The sequence below is a fragment of the Trachemys scripta genome, chromosome 4 (assembly GCF_013100865.1).
Source record: "Trachemys scripta elegans isolate TJP31775 chromosome 4, CAS_Tse_1.0, whole genome shotgun sequence".
In the NCBI taxonomy this organism is placed as follows: Eukaryota; Metazoa; Chordata; order Testudines; family Emydidae; genus Trachemys; species Trachemys scripta.
In genome coordinates this window covers 62650444-62665795 of record NC_048301.1, presented here as the reverse complement: position 1 = coordinate 62665795, position 15352 = coordinate 62650444, and the positions used below count along the sequence as shown (strand labels likewise).

The 15352-nt window shown below is 42.1% G+C and overlaps 1 protein-coding gene across 4 annotated transcripts in view; it reads right to left on the bottom strand.

Annotated features, from left to right (window-relative positions):
- Positions 1-1008: 1008 nt before the first annotated feature.
- The window catches only part of GANC (glucosidase alpha, neutral C), a 44925-nt gene continuing 30581 nt past the window's right edge, over positions 1009-15352 (bottom strand). For 2 of the 4 annotated variants that reach the window (XM_034769198.1, XM_034769200.1), the window contains 11 exons: positions 14367-14510; positions 13839-13935; positions 13413-13514; positions 12666-12909; positions 10679-10743; positions 9243-9319; positions 5954-6028; positions 5005-5118; positions 4181-4293; positions 2953-3065; positions 1009-1836 (listed from right to left, as the gene is read on the bottom strand). In XM_034769198.1, coding sequence (XP_034625089.1) covers positions 1727-1836; positions 2953-3065; positions 4181-4293; positions 5005-5118; positions 5954-6028; positions 9243-9319; positions 10679-10743; positions 12666-12909; positions 13413-13514; positions 13839-13935; positions 14367-14510 — 1254 coding nt within the window. In that variant the 3' untranslated portion in view covers positions 1009-1726. Of the gene's footprint in view, positions 1837-2952; positions 3066-4180; positions 4294-5004; positions 5119-5953; positions 6029-9242; positions 9320-10678; positions 10744-12665; positions 12910-13412; positions 13515-13838; positions 13936-14366; positions 14511-15352 lie in introns of those variants that run through there. The other 2 variants (XM_034769199.1, XR_004645547.1) reach the window with 2 other exon arrangements.

The following is a 15352-nucleotide window of genomic DNA, read 5'->3' as shown; positions in this document are numbered from 1 at the left end:
CCTCCGACCCCGCTCCCTGGCTGGAGTGCGGGAGCAGGGCAAACCCCAGGCCCCACTCCCCAGCGGGGAGCTTGAGGGCCAGATTAAACTGGCTAGAGGGTCGGATGTGGCCCACGGGCCATAGTTTGCCCACCCCTGGGCTAAAGTCTGGAGGAAGAAACCATGCTATAGCATGTCTTATAAGATCTGTAAGAGCAGAGCTTCTCTTGTGCAGACCTTCTATTTGAACAGTTGGTACTCATTCAAATAAAACCTTGGGCAATCGCCACAACCAAAACACATTGGCGGTGGGCAGGGTGGGAAAAAGCGTTGTGATAGAAAGTGTTTATCCAGCTAATTCCCAAACCCAATATTATCCTTTATAAAAATCTAAATGTTATAAAGTCTAGAAATAAATATTCAATGTGATTTCCCCATTCCCATATTATCCTTTATTCACTCACATCACCTGGTACATACTACCCTCCCAAACCTTAACTTTGGGCTGAGTTCAGATACAACTGCTGAACTGTTCACCCAGCTCTGTTATTTACTTTCCTGTAAACAGACTGTAGGGTTGTTCCTTGTCTTGTAGGCTAGGGCTGTGGGGACAGAAAGAGAATGCTTGTAACAGAAGTAATCACACTCATTCAAGTTGGTTCTGCCCAACTTGCACACAGTGTCCTAGACATACATTTTAGTCCTTTTCATTTTGCATAGATTCATCAATGCTGTTTGATCAAGCTGATTCAGGGCTCCTCCCCTCCTCCCTCTCTGAAATGCCCTATTCGCTGAACAGTCAAGATTTGCAGACACTGACTGGGTCTACACTACCCGCCTGAATCGGCGGGTAGAAATCGACCTCTCGAGGATTGATTTATCGTGTCCCATCGGGATGCGACAATCGATCCCCGAATCGACGCTCTTACTCCACCAGCGGAGGTAGGAGTAAGCGCTGTCGACGGGAAGCCGCAGAGGTCGATTTTGCCGCCGTCCCTACAGCGGGGTAAGTCGGCTGCGATACGTCGAATTCAGCTATGCTATTCGTGTAGCTGAATTTGCGTATCTTAAATCGACCCCTCCCGTAGTGAAGATGTAGCCTCAGAAAAGTGTCTGCAATTTATAGACTAGAAATTCTTGGGTTAAAGATCTTGAACACCAGGCCCACTCTCTTCCACAGCCTAATGGAGGACTTTATTGCATGGGTGCAAGCAGGGCCGGCTCTACTGTTTTTGCTGCCCCAAGCAGCGCGCCGAATTGCCACCGCCACGGAAACGCGCGTGCTGCCCTAACGGCACACGGACTGCCTCCCCGTCCGCAGCGGCAATTGTTTAGGGCGGCAAAAACACACGGACTGCCGCCTCTTGCAGATTGCCGCCCCAAGCACCTGCTTGGAATGCTGGTGCCTGGAGCTGGCCATGGGTGCAAGGGAGGGCAGAATTTAGCCCACTGCCTGCAGAATCCTGTTTGCCAAAATGAAACCAGCCTTGGCAGGACAGCGATGAGCCTTTTCCAGTGATATGATCGCATTACTATTACTTTTGCCAGCTACTGACCAGGAAAGAGCTTGTCAAATCTAAGTTAAATTAATCTTTTAAAAGAAAATGTTAAGAAAGATTAGCCTGGGGCTGCTATAGTTCTGCCTACATTATTTCAAACTAGTCAGATTCAAGAGAGAAATTTAAGTCCTTCAAAACCATTTCCTTTCAACTTTCCATCCAGTTCTCTGAAGATGCAGTTTCTCCTCTCACTTGATGTGAATTTCCCAGTCAGCACCAACATTTAATAATAGTTTTTCCAGGGTCAACATGGAGGACTTGGCATCATATGTGAAAACCACTTCTTTGTCTTTCCCATCTGAATTGCAATAGGACAAGAGAGAGTTTATGATGCACTCTAAGAAAACCTCTTCTGAACAAAGTTATACATGACTGCCTTATTTCTCTCACTCTTATTGGGTCAGATTATCTCCTCTGTTAGGCATGGAGGTGATAAAAGGAGAGCAATTACTGGCCAAATCTCCAGTATGCTCATAAGGGTGCATCAGAGTCTACAGTATCACTTCTTCTTTTACTCCAACTCTGCAAACATGTGCTTGGGGCTCCATGGTTTTTTGGGGGAAGCTACCATTCTGAACCCTTATCTTCTCTTATATCCAAGGATTTTCCTGCAGAAATTACAGCAGAATTGAATGCTTGTTTCTGCATTAATTGTCACTTTTTGTGCCTTAGCAGGAGTCGAGACAGGTGAAGGCAGGAACAATGATATTATGATTCCCAAAGGGGAAAGGGAGGCCTGGAGGGACAGGTCCTCTGTGCAAATTTCACTAGCTTTCCCTAGGCAGGTCCTTATATAGTTCAGTGGGTTCCACACTGTCAGAATCTGTGAACCCTCTTGTGTGAGCGAGAATAGAAACTTTTGTTCTTGCCTGCAAATCTCCTTTCTTGGACCAGTCTGACCCACCCTATTTGAGGGTCTAAGAGTGTTATTATTAAGATGTACCTCCAGCTGCATGCTCTGTAAAACAAGGTTATCTAAATTTGTTAATCCTGGGCTCCTCCCTGGGCTCGGAGAGCTAGGTTGATCCCCAGGCTGAGGCAACTTTGTTACCTTGTTTTGCTTTGTGTTTATCGAGACTTTCTCCTAATGAATGAACCTTACAGCCGTTTGCTGTGGTTTCTGCCCAATTAAGCCACCAGTTTACACACTAGTTGCAACAACTGGTGCTTTAGTCGACACCTTCAGTAGAGGGGCCAAGGATTAACTAGGCTTGCAAACTGAACTACCCTCTTATCCACAGTGACGATCCCTCAAGAACAGGGTGGGATATACTGGAGGGACAGCACTGGGAAGCTTGTACTGTTGCTCCCCATGCTTATAGTTTTCTTTTCAGTGTTGTCATCTGCCACCTTTAATTAGTGCTACCATTGCAGTAAAATTTTAAAAAATTGAAGTGAAGTATAAAATACTTGCCTCTCTTACCATGGAGACTGACTGTCACAGATGTGGGTTGCTTTTGAACTCCCAGAATTAGTACCCGTTCAACTACACATTTTGTGTGGTACTGCCCAATTTCATCAGCACAGCTGAAAAAGAAAACAAACAGTCTCAGACACAGTAGTTTCTACCTGTGGTTGGAGAGCCAACCCAGGCATAAAACTTGGAGGGACAAACCACTACTACAGTTTCTTACTTCAGGATCCAAAACACAGTTTATTTTCCCTAACATACTTTTTCTTGATGCAGAGGCGATATTTTTTCCCCTCCATCACCAACTGCCTAATGGGTGCATAAGTGGGTTTCACAAGCTCCTGGTTACCTAGATGGCGTCTGAAAATGATTTAAATAGATACAAACGGTGAAGGGCCTGTCTATGTGATTCAGTCGTGCCTCCACTGAGGCGACTAATCTGTGTTTTAGTCATGTTACCCAAGCCATTCTATGATCCTGCTTTAAGGTAAGTTTCGTAGTACAGATGATCTCTAACTCACACTTAAGAGCTGAAGGAGCAAGAAAAAAACCTGTAGGTTAATGATGGTGCTACATATCCATTTGGAGAACAAAATTTTGTTACAGTAGTGGGTGGAAGTCTGGGAGTAACATATTTGAGACATCTGCCTACTTACAAACAGCTGTGGATATTTTTGGTATTTAGCATGCCTGACCACCCTCTTTGTTTTTCTATGCTACTATTCTCTTGACATACATTTTCTGATTATGTTTCAACATTTCCTTCCTTGGCTTCATTGCTAATAAGTATTTGTCCCCCCATTATTTGTAATCTTAGAACATAGTCTTTATTGATATGATTACCCTGAAGCTATCCATAAAATGATTGTATCCCCTACGTATCTTCCCTTTGCAAAACTCTAAATTTAGCTTCCTCAGTCTTTCCCATATACCTTATTATCTAATCCTTGGATCCCTGTTGCTGCCCTTTGTTATATTTAATTTAGTAAATCTGTATCCTTCTGAAACAGTGTGAACCAGAGTTGCACTCAGTATTCCAGATGCTCTACACAGTCCAGGTCTGACTGTGTAGAGCAACACTTACCTCTCCAATTTTGCATGTGAAACTCTCTATCCCTGGGGGTTCTTGAGCAATGAACAAGAATAACACTTACACATTTGTTGCTAAGTAAAATGAATTATAAAAGGGATTTCCTTTTATGGGGATTTTACCTGCAACAGCTGCCATTACCTGGAAGAGAAAACATTCTTGTGGAAAGTGAATTTCCTGTGCAGGAATTGCTTCTTATGGAGGTACTGAAATGAATGCCCATCATCTAGATAGAGCTCACCTACTGCAAAGTCCTATGGGACACATCAGATGTAGAACAAAGTTAACAGAAGCCTGAGTGTTGGACAATGAAACTGAAAATAAGCATCACTATATGCTGAAGTTAACAGTTAGAAGCCACTAGAACCGTTATGATCTCTGGTAGGTTAAAACACTCCCTTGAAGAACAATCCAGCATTACTAAAAGAACATTCTGGATGTTATGGTTTTGTAAATTCATTGTGGTGTCTGTGCAGTACTTTCCGCTATTGGCTTGTATTTAAAAAGACAGTTGCTGAATTCATTCTCTCTGGGTCTGAAGAGGAAGTTTGTGGCCTGAAGCAATCCTCTCCTTCCTCCAAGCTGCTGGAGGGTGGCTGACAAGGAGAGGAAGGGCAAGGGGAAGGTCAGGAAATGCTCTACTTGTGTAGAAATCCTAGTCTCATGTTAAACGAACAGTTTGTGTGCTCTGGCATGAACCCCAGCACAAAGAGTGGAGCCCAGGCAAGTGAGAAGAGGGCCAAGTTTCTCCACAGCAATCTGGAGGAGACTGGCTCTTCTTCTAGCTGGTGTGTAGGCAAGGACTGTACTGTGCTGGTTGAACAGGCAGAAGGAGACCTCCTGTTCCCTATAAAGCAGGTCCTATTGCTAGAGGGCAAAGAGGAGCAGGGACATGATGAGATCAAAAGAGACAGGAAGAAGGGATAAAAAGACAGGTGTATAAACTAAATGTAATCCCAGAGTACCTTGGAGTCCAGAGCAACACGGAGTTCGTAAGAAATATCTGTCATCCATTCAGTGGATCTTCCTACGGTGGTCTTAAGGGGCACCACACACCCCCCTCGCTGGAACACTGGAATCTGCCAATAACAAAGCCAGGGTAGAAGAATTCAAGTGTGGAAATCTTAGTGCTATTATCTGATCATTTAATTTTAGCTTATTGGGGAAAAAATTGCAGCTGTTTCTTATCACCCATAGGAAACTTCAGCAGACAGCACGTTGATGAATAAACTCTATTCTGCTTACAAGTCATCTTCCCATATGCTTTTCCTGTCTCAAAATCATCCCAACAACATTTGCTCAGAGTGCCCACCCTGTATGGTGTCTGTCTTCTCAAACAACAGCATATATTGGGGGCCATGGTGTAACTGGGTCCATCTGAATGAAGGACATGGGATACTGACAAAGACGGTCCATTGCCCTCCTCTGGTACAACAGTTGCTATAACTTACATGGACAATGGGCACTGAGAGTCCAGTGCTGACGTTCATGTAGTGCTTGAACAGTACTAAGTCCCACCTAGAAATGTGAGGATGTCCAAGTGAACCCCTCCTTCGCTATAAATACTGTTAAAATACTTTCTGCACTTTCAGCATTTCTACTAAATACTCCCTCTAAGTGGGAGGTGATTTGGAGGTGGAAGGGGGTTCACTGTGGAGTTCTCTTCTGCCATAATTAGCCCCTTCTTTGTCTATCTGAGACTGCTGTGCTCATATTATCACTTTGCTGTTTCTTAGTTTGAACCATGTTGCCTAGAGTTAAGACAGCATCTTTTTTTTTTCTCCACAGAAGCTATTTTAATTCTCCTTGCAGGACTGCAGCCTAATGTCACTATTCGGATTTATGAGTGTTTGAGAGAAAATCTATTTTAATCTGTCAACCCAATAAAAGCAATGTTACAAAACAAAAACATACACTCTCCAGTGTTACTGGGATCTTCAGAGTTCCTGGATAGTCCAGTCGTCTAAATCTTCTGAAGTCATACCAAACCTACATCAGGGAAAAAGGCAGAAGAAACAAACATAAGATATATATTATGAAAAGATCGGATACCTCTGCAGGGACATTTGCTTTGTGAATTCATCTCTGGCTGTCACTGTCTTTTACTGTATTCTTGTGATGCAAGGAATAGCATTTAGTGTGCTGAGTCCAAAGACCTTTCTGAGAGACTTAGTAAATGTGCATTACACAGAACACAAAATAGAGAATGACCTTTTCTATAAGTTGCATTTGCTCTAATAGGTTTCAGAGCTGCTGCAGGTGCTAAGCAACAGTGTCATTCACAAAATGATGAAACTTTTAAAAAATACTTCAAGAAACAAATCCAGTGTAAGCACATTTGTACCTTAAAATAATCTAAGTATTTCACAGGCCTCCAACTTGTGTTCTGAGATATGTGCTTTGGACCAAACCTCTTTAGTACACACTGCTTTGGCTCTAGGGCCTTTAGAATGAGTATAAGAGACAACAGGAACACATTGTCTATTTCTCATGAATTTTCAGTCTTTTTATGTTAAGTAAAAGGGCTTTTCAGTTCAGTGCTTAGTACATGTGAAGGGTTAAATTTAGGCTGGTCTGACAACTGAAACCTTCTCGTGCACCAAAAGCCAAATGCATTTCTAGGCACCCACAACAGCATGTGATTTTCACATTGTCCTTGAGAGATCATTCCCCCAGTGTAAGGTTATTCAGTTTTTGATATTGTCTGAGTAAATGCTGTAAACTGTATAAAGCAGGTCAATGTGGACTTTTCTCTATTACCTGGGAACTAAAATAAGGCAAACAAAATAACTACAACCTAGAAGTCAGACTTGACTGAACTTATTGGGATATTCCAAAGCATGCTGCAAGAGCAGGTCATTGAAAATGAGCATACAAAGCACCCTGTGCCTCTGCACCATAGTCCCTGACAGGATTAGCTGTTACTGCCATGGCAGGCAGTGAATTCCTATACAAATCTTCACTAAAAAAAAAGTGTTTGTCAGAGATTCCTGAGAGAGACCCTAAGCAATCTTTCCCATATTTCTATACTCTGCCTTATCTCAAGCACAATGATCAAAGAACTCCTAGTTCCTGAGACACACTGGGGGGAGCCACAGGCTTTTACTTGACCTTTCATACTCCAGGCTATTCCGTCCTCTCCTTTTCTACCTGTCATCCCGTTCACCTGCCTCCAAAATTAGATCTCAAGCTCCTACTCAGTGCAATCAGAGCTGATTCCCATGACATGTGGGAAATCTAGTTACTTGAGATGCTGAGAAAATTTTAGTCAACACTTAGCCATGGAAGCTGAAGAAATCTCTCTTCCCAAAGTACCATCTCCACAACCTCTGATTCTGAAACCAAGTCTTCTATGTAGAAGCACATTGCACTGCCATCATGTGGATGAACAACTTTCTCTTCAGAGAGGCAGACTTTTTATAAGTGTATGAGGGTACATCTACACTACGGGGGGGTCGATTTAAGATACGCAAATTCAGCTACGTGAATAGCGTAGCTGAATTCAACGTATCGCAGCCGACTTACCCCGTTGTGAGGACGGCGGCAAAATCGACTTCCGCGGCTTTCTGTCGGTGGCGCTTACTACCACCTCCGCTGGTGGAGTAAGAGCGCCGATTCGGGGATCGATTGTCGCGTCCCAACGGGACACGATAAATCGATCCCCGAGAGGTCGATTTTCTACCCGCCGATTCAGGCGGGTAGTATAGACCTAGCTTGAGAGTGTTTGCTGTGCTTAACTGGGGCACCTAATCACAGAACAACAATCTGCACTGCAGCACTTGCATTATTATTACTCAGACTGAGGCAGTGGCCAAAATGTGTTAGTTGCTGAAATGACAATACCTGCTCTGAAGAGCATGCAGTCTTGGGTAAAAAGAATATAACATAGAAGCAAAGTGATCATGGTGACAGGCACACAGCAAGATTACAAGAAAAAATTGTTGAAGTTCCTCTCCTTTCATATTTCCTCTACCATCCATCCCCCATGTCTTTTCCCCCAGGTTCAACTCAAATGTCCTTCCTATCCTCCGTCCCAACATTTGACCCCTTCCTGCAACATAAATGAGAAACTAACCCTAGGAAAAGGAAATTAAATAAATAAGCAGACAACTTAAGTCAGCTAGAGTGTTGCAGAGGTGTAGGATAAGTATAAAATTAAAGAACTAAATTTAGCTTAAGTTTGGTTAAGAAAATATATATTTGTTGTAAAGAAAGGCCCAGACTAGCAAGTAGAATGAAGGCCTTGAAAATAATAAGTAATAAGACCAGAAGGAATGAAGTAGGGAGGATGTCTGGTTCAAAGAATAACTAATGAGATAAGGGGAAGTTTCTAAAAAGAAGGCCTCTGACTGAAAGGGATGACTGCAGATGGTTTTAAATAAAATAAAGAGAATCTGTCTTAAAATGAGCCAACATGGCCCTTCCCCAACTCACACACCAGTGTTAAAGCCTGTGTAAACCTAGGTGCAATGGGGAAACTGTTGGACAGCTAGAGGGAAGGGAGGAAAAGCCTTGGGAAGAAAGGAGGTGCTAAATCTTATCTGGATTAAGACTGGAAATAAGGGTGAACTGTCTCAAATTGGTGTTTAGCTGAAGTCAGCAATTGGCAATGACATCACTTGTTTGTAAAAGGGCATAAAAAGTAAACTCTTAAAGGATTCATTGCTAATACCTGCCTGACCATGTTGGAGCCAGCCAACACGGATCTAAATACCCCTGGGTGTAGCCCATTTGTGAGTATCTTGATCAAATACTTATCCATTTTTTGTTGCTGTTTGGATATAGTAAATTGCTTATTAGTTAGGGTTTGTAGGCATGTTTAGAGCAATTGTATAAGTATCATTTGGCCTTTGGATTTAATAAAGGAATTTATGATTAAATTTGTGTTTGGTGGTTTCCCATATTAATAATTCCAACAAGGTGTCATGGAAGGAGTGGGGCTTGAGGAGGGATTTAAATTAGAAGAGAGTAATAGCTCGGGGTGCTGGCCCGGGGAGGGTAGTGTATGTGTAGAAAGTACAGAGATTGCTGTGCAAGAGACATACAAATGGGGAAGAGTGGCCTTGAGAAGGAGACTTGGGTTGCCGCTAGTAGCAATATCACTTATTGGTTATGCTGGGATAGAAGAGGACTCATGAGAATGGAGTTAATGCACTTTCTTTGATTCAAAAAAGAATCAGAGTGGGTTCTTAGTTACCCTTACCTCATCTGATCCAGGCAGTAAAACGTTCACTGTAGTGGCCTCTTGTTCAATGACTGGATGCACCAGTAAAGCGTTTCCTGGAATAAGAGATACAAAAGGAAATGAGAAGATACAGCATAGCCTGTGAATAGGGCATTGGACTGAGAATCAAGGAAACCTGGGCTCTATTCGTGGCTCGGCTACTGGCCTGCTGGGTGACCTCTGGCAAGTCACTTCACCTCTCTGTGCCTCAGTTACCCCATCTGTAAAAAGGGGATGATACTGACCTCCTTTGTAAAGACAGCACTGTGCGATCTACTAATGAAAAGTGCTGTATAAATTAATAATAATATCTAACTCTTGTATAATTGTTTTGCCTTTACCTAAAGATTCCATTGTGGGGCTAATATTTAAGGTTGAAGACTACAGACTTATTGGATAAGATTTTCAAAAGCACCTAAGGGAATCAGATGTTCAAATCTCTTTGAAACGCAATGTGAGTTAGGCTGGTGCCTAATTCATTTAGGTGCTTTTGAAAGTAGTACTCAGTGTCTGTAAGAGTTATGACCATGCAATGTTAAACACCAGCATAGAATCCAAAACTATGGTATGTTACCAATATGTTAACAATGAACTCACACAAAAATGTTCCCTCTTCACAGGTGATAAAATCCAGGGTCCTATGGGTTAATGTGCTTGCACACAGGACTGGTGAGGGACTGGGGAAATCTATTAATATATTTTCATATTTAAAAAAAACAACACTTTCTTACAACCAGAAGCAAGGAAGAAGGCAACCCCACTTGGCAAACAAACTCCTTTTCAATGCACTTCATTGGAAATGTTTACACTTTTTTTTCTGAAAAATATATTGAGTAGGTTGATTGCATAGTACAGTGTTCAAAGATGTGTAACTGACAAGGGTGTGTGGGAAAAGTTTCTGAAGTTCTAATACTTGAAACATTCAAAAAGGCTAAACATTTGCTCTTAAAGATGTATTTTTCTAGCTCTAGAGGTAACTCAACCCTGGCAGGGATGGTTTATTAGAATCCACAGAGAAGGTGAATTTCATCAGAGGCACTGAAATCACTCTAATCTCTCCATCAGCTCTGGATAATTAGTTATTAGATGTTGCCACACCTGATGCAGGTTGTGGTTTTAGATGCTGGAACCAAGTTCCATCTCTGCCATATAGAAATGAGAGCCAAGATTTTCAAAAGCGACTAATGATGAGTGCCTCAATTTTTTCACCTCAACGTGAGACATCTTTAAAGGAGTCTGATTTTCAGAAGTGTTGAGCATTCACCCTCTGAAAATCAGGCCTCTTTAAAATATCTCTCACTTTTAAAAATCTTGGCCAGGGTTTTCATACTTTTTGCTACTATAATATGCAGAAGTGCTTAACTTTGAAACTTAAATCCAGACACCAGCTGGTGTTTAGGAAATGGTTTACTTACCCAGCATGTATTCATCTTCCACACCAAAAGTTTCTTGTTCCTTGGGGAACTCTACCCAGAGAGGCCTGTAGAAAGCAAGGTGGAGTCTTGTCAGTTTCTTCTTTTCCATTGGACACCTCTTTGACTCAGCTGGAGTCCACAGGCTCCCCACCATTTTCTACGTTCCTGCTCTCCTACAAGGCCCATTTCGTGACTACCGCCATCCAACCAAGGAAGACTGGACACATTTCTCATCTGTCCCTTTAAATGCCACTTCTTCTACAATCATTATGTTTCCTAGCTGAACGAGAGTTAAGGCACTTCCCAGTGTATCTACTGCAAGCAAAAAGCTGGTCTAACCCAGCCTCGTCCGCAGGCTCTTGCAGGCCGGATCACAGTATTTGGGCTACTCAATGTGTGTGCTCAGTCAAACTACTGTTTGTTTTTCTTTTTGCTCTGGTTTTGGCATGTATGTCTGTTTTGCCCTTGGCAACCCTGGGAATCCCCCCCCCCCATTTCCTTATGAACCCATATAGCATCAACCTTTCTTCTAGCAGAGGGGAGATGGACTGTCTGGACAGGACTTTCCTTCAGAGACCATCAGCATTGCTCCTACACTGGCTTGTTTCTGGGGGACAGTCTCTTTTCTTCTCAGCAGCTGACTGTGCTGGTTTTACAGCAATCCTGGGTCCTGTTGGTCAGGGACTGAGAAACCTGACTCAGAAGATGAATTGCATAGTAATGTGGTATGCTAATCACGTGGTCATCGCACAGGCCTTCTTTTGCTTATTTATAATTCCAAATGTTACGATAACAATAGCTCTTTCTAGTTAGAGACAAGAACTGGAACAATTCTGTGGATTCCCTCACAAACAATGCCTGCCTGACCTGCTTACTAATAGGCATACTGTTGAATGCTGCAACAGCACTGTTTATTGGCAAAAAGAACAGGCTTACTTGCAGATTTTACATTCTGCTTGCCTTCATAAACCAGTGACGAAAATACCACACTTCCTTTTTAGTTTCTGAATTTGCCACAATGCTAGCTATGCTAACAATGCTAACCATGGCAGTATTTATTATTGTATATAGTCAACATGGGCCTGATTTTTAGAAAGGTAGAAGCCTAGGGCCTGGTTAGATGCTGGACAGTATATACAAATGGGACATTTGTATATGCAAAGGGCCAGACAGATGCCCTCACTGGCTCTTGTAGTGCCTGCCTGCACAAATCAGGTTCACAACTGAGTGCAGCCCAGAGCTTCTGCCCTGTTAAAAGTTAGTCCTGATCTTTAAATGCTTTTGCATTACAACTAGTGAAGAGAAATTTGAAAAAAGGACAGCAAGTCTAGTGCCATTTGTAAGAGACAAAAATACAAGAGAGATTAGTAATATTTATCTTCTACTGATGGGACTGTTGCACGCAGCTCCACTGAGAGCTCTCATTATAGATTGGAAAGGAGCACAATGGAAACTAGTTTACTAATTTAATGTCTATATTACATTACTAAAGGAAAAATGATTATAGGAAATGTGGCATGGCATATACTTCATACTTGAATTATCTATATGAAATGAACTCTGGGAAAGGTAAGCCAGTTGGCCCAGTTTCTTCAAATGAACAAAAAGCATTTACCGGAGAGAGAGAAAAGGCAGACTTTAAAACTTTCAGGTCAGTGTAGGGATCCACTGGCAGTATTTAGATATGGATAAGAATTGTGATAACATTCTTCTTGGGGTCTACTGTATTTTAGAAATTTATCTAAGACTGTATGTGGTAATGGTTTATTTAACTGATGTGCTCAATTGCTCTCTTTTAGAAAATTAATGTATATATTATTTGCTTTTAAAAATTCAAATTGAAAGTCACAAAAGTAAAGGAGAGTAATTTAATTTCCCCCTCTTAAACACCCATCTTGACACAATTATAAAATTTCCTGGCTCATAAGAAGGGCCTTTATATAAAGAGCAATACAAGTAGTTTTAATGTAGCCCCTTGTGATCTTACCTCATGACTGGTTCAGCAGTGGTGTGTGCCCGGTAGAAAAGTGAATACAAGTAGGGCAGAAGGGTGTAGCGCTCTCTAATGGCTTCCCTGATGATCCGTGTGTTATCATCCCCAAATAGCCATGGTTCACACCGTTTGCTTTCGATATTGGCATGGCCTCTGAAGAATGGTTGGTACGCACCAGCCTGATACCAGCGAACAAGTAGCTCTGGTTCTGGGTCCCCAATAAACCCGCCCACATCAGCTAAAATTTAAAGACACGTTAATTGGTTTATGAAAGTGTTCTGCAAAAACATGAATTTCTCTTATTACAAACATTACAAATCTATAAATACATTAATGTAATATGGTACCTCCTATCCTGCTGAAAGGCAGCTGCTTGGCCATACAAAGTGAAAAAAATTATCAGACTCATTTGTTGATGAAACAGGTTGATAGCATTTAGAGACACAGTGAGTGGTTTTCCTTGTCACAGGGGAAAATTATACTGATGCTCATGGAAGACAACTCCAAGCTGTCAGTTCAAGGGACTCACATGCTACCAAAGATGAATATGCAAAAGGAAGGAGAGAAGAATGCTACTGGGAGCTGTAAATGGACTAAATATAGGAAACTGTTTTGAAACAGATTGGAGTGTAGGAAAGAAGTGGGTTGTTCTGGTGGTTGTGTGTTTAAATCTATCTTGAGACTCAAGCTCAGTAAGTCTGGTGGCCTACATTTAGTGAAGAATCCAGTTAAACGCCTTACCTCCACAGAATGAAATTCCTGCAATGCTGATTGTGAGCAACATTGGAATGGAGATTTTTAAGTAACTCCACTCTGCTACGTTGTCTCCTGTCCATACTGCACCTGGAAATACCAGTAGCATGGTTTCAAGTTTACACACTGAATTCAGGCCCCTAGGTCAATTTATACTTGCAATTAGGGGGAAAGAAAGAAAAAAGTGGCAAGCTAATAAATTTGCTTCGAGTACTCTGCTGAATTTAAATCGGTATTCTATATTGTTTAACAGTGTGACTAAAACTGCAATTAATCACAACTTTTTTTAATCTTGTGATTAATTGCAATTATTTTTTAATTGTTTGACAGCCCTAATACCAGGCCTAGCATGCATAAATAAATAAACAAAGCATTACAGAAAAACATGATTTCATGAAGCTTGTCCATGCTTACCATACTTCTGTGATCCGGCAAAGAAAGATCGCGTGAGGACAAATGGCCTCTTCTGTCCCCCAGAGCGTTTGATAAGTCCTTCTGCAGTTGCCATTTGCTGCAAAGCATAAGAATAACTGACAAGGAGATTACCTAATTACAAACAGTATATACCACACTCCTGTTGTAGACAATTAAAAGCAGGAACTATATGAAATATATGTCTAGAAATAATAATAATTATTATTAGTTAAGTACTCACAATTTGTTGGAAGATACTAGAACAGGGAAAAATATAGAAATACTAACTTTGCATATGTAATAGATTGATGTCATTACACTGTTGCAGTAGAAAGATATGCATGAGTGCTATCACTGTTACAGGTCTGATTTATCATGGAGAAGCTGATTCCAAAATACTGGCACCTAGTACAACAGGGCCCCAATCTTGATGGGACCATCTGGACGCTACCACAGTACATAATAAAAACCATAATCATCCAGGACAGAGTATCTCTGGCAGTAGATTTTTGTCTTTAGGTGCCCTACCTGGTAAAAGCCATAGAGATTGTGAACCTCCCGGTGCTCCCAGTTGCCATGGTGGACAGCATCTCTCTGCATGGTTAGTTCTGCTGCTTTGAAGACTGAAGGCTCATTCATATCATTCCATACAAACAGGATGTCAGTAGAGCCCTGTGATACAAAGTAGCATTTAGGGTACATTTAAGTCATTAGGTTAATCCAGTGTTACCCAAACAGCAGTGCTGGGTGGTGCTAGTGTAGGGGATGCACAGGAAGAGAAGGAACAAAACAGTGGCACTGCAAATATGCTCCCATGGCTCCAGGTAAAGTTGAGGGTAACTTATTGAAAGCTGTCTGTCTTCCCTCTCTTCTCTCCTGACCGCCCCTAATTCATCTGGCCACAGAAGCAGCTTATGTGTACAGGATTGCAGTTCACAAGCTTATTTGAGCTTTTCAGCTCTCATAGCACTCAGCTGAAATGGCCCTGCGGGGCCGAGTGCACATACATGTGCAACCAATAGATGCCTCAAGCCTCACAGCAAGCAGAATGTTGTCTTCTCGTGAGTGATGGTGGGAAGGAGGCAGGGGAGCATAAAAGTTCATAAGAGAATTTTAAAATATTAAAAAGCCCAGAGGAAAACTGCAGAAAAGGACAGGAAAAAGAAACTGGGGAGAAAAAGTTGCCTTGGGACATGAAGTGAGGGGCCGTAAGTAGCATGAGTTTACCTGCCCCTTGCAAAGTGGGGCTCCAACAAAAAAATGACTGGGAGCTGGGCAGTGTTTCAGTGACACACACGTCTAATATTGAGTACAGCCTGGAAGGGGCTAGGAGTGATGTGACTATAGGCTATGAACAGCCAGTACTTCCACACTATTCTCCTCGCTTAAAGGACTCATTGTGGGGGAGGATGACTTGAGAGCAACTGTGAACTCCTCAGAGGTAGCACTCTCACATCGTTTCCTATGTGGACTCCTATTGAGAGAAGCTGGGAACGGGACAGCTGCATTAGATG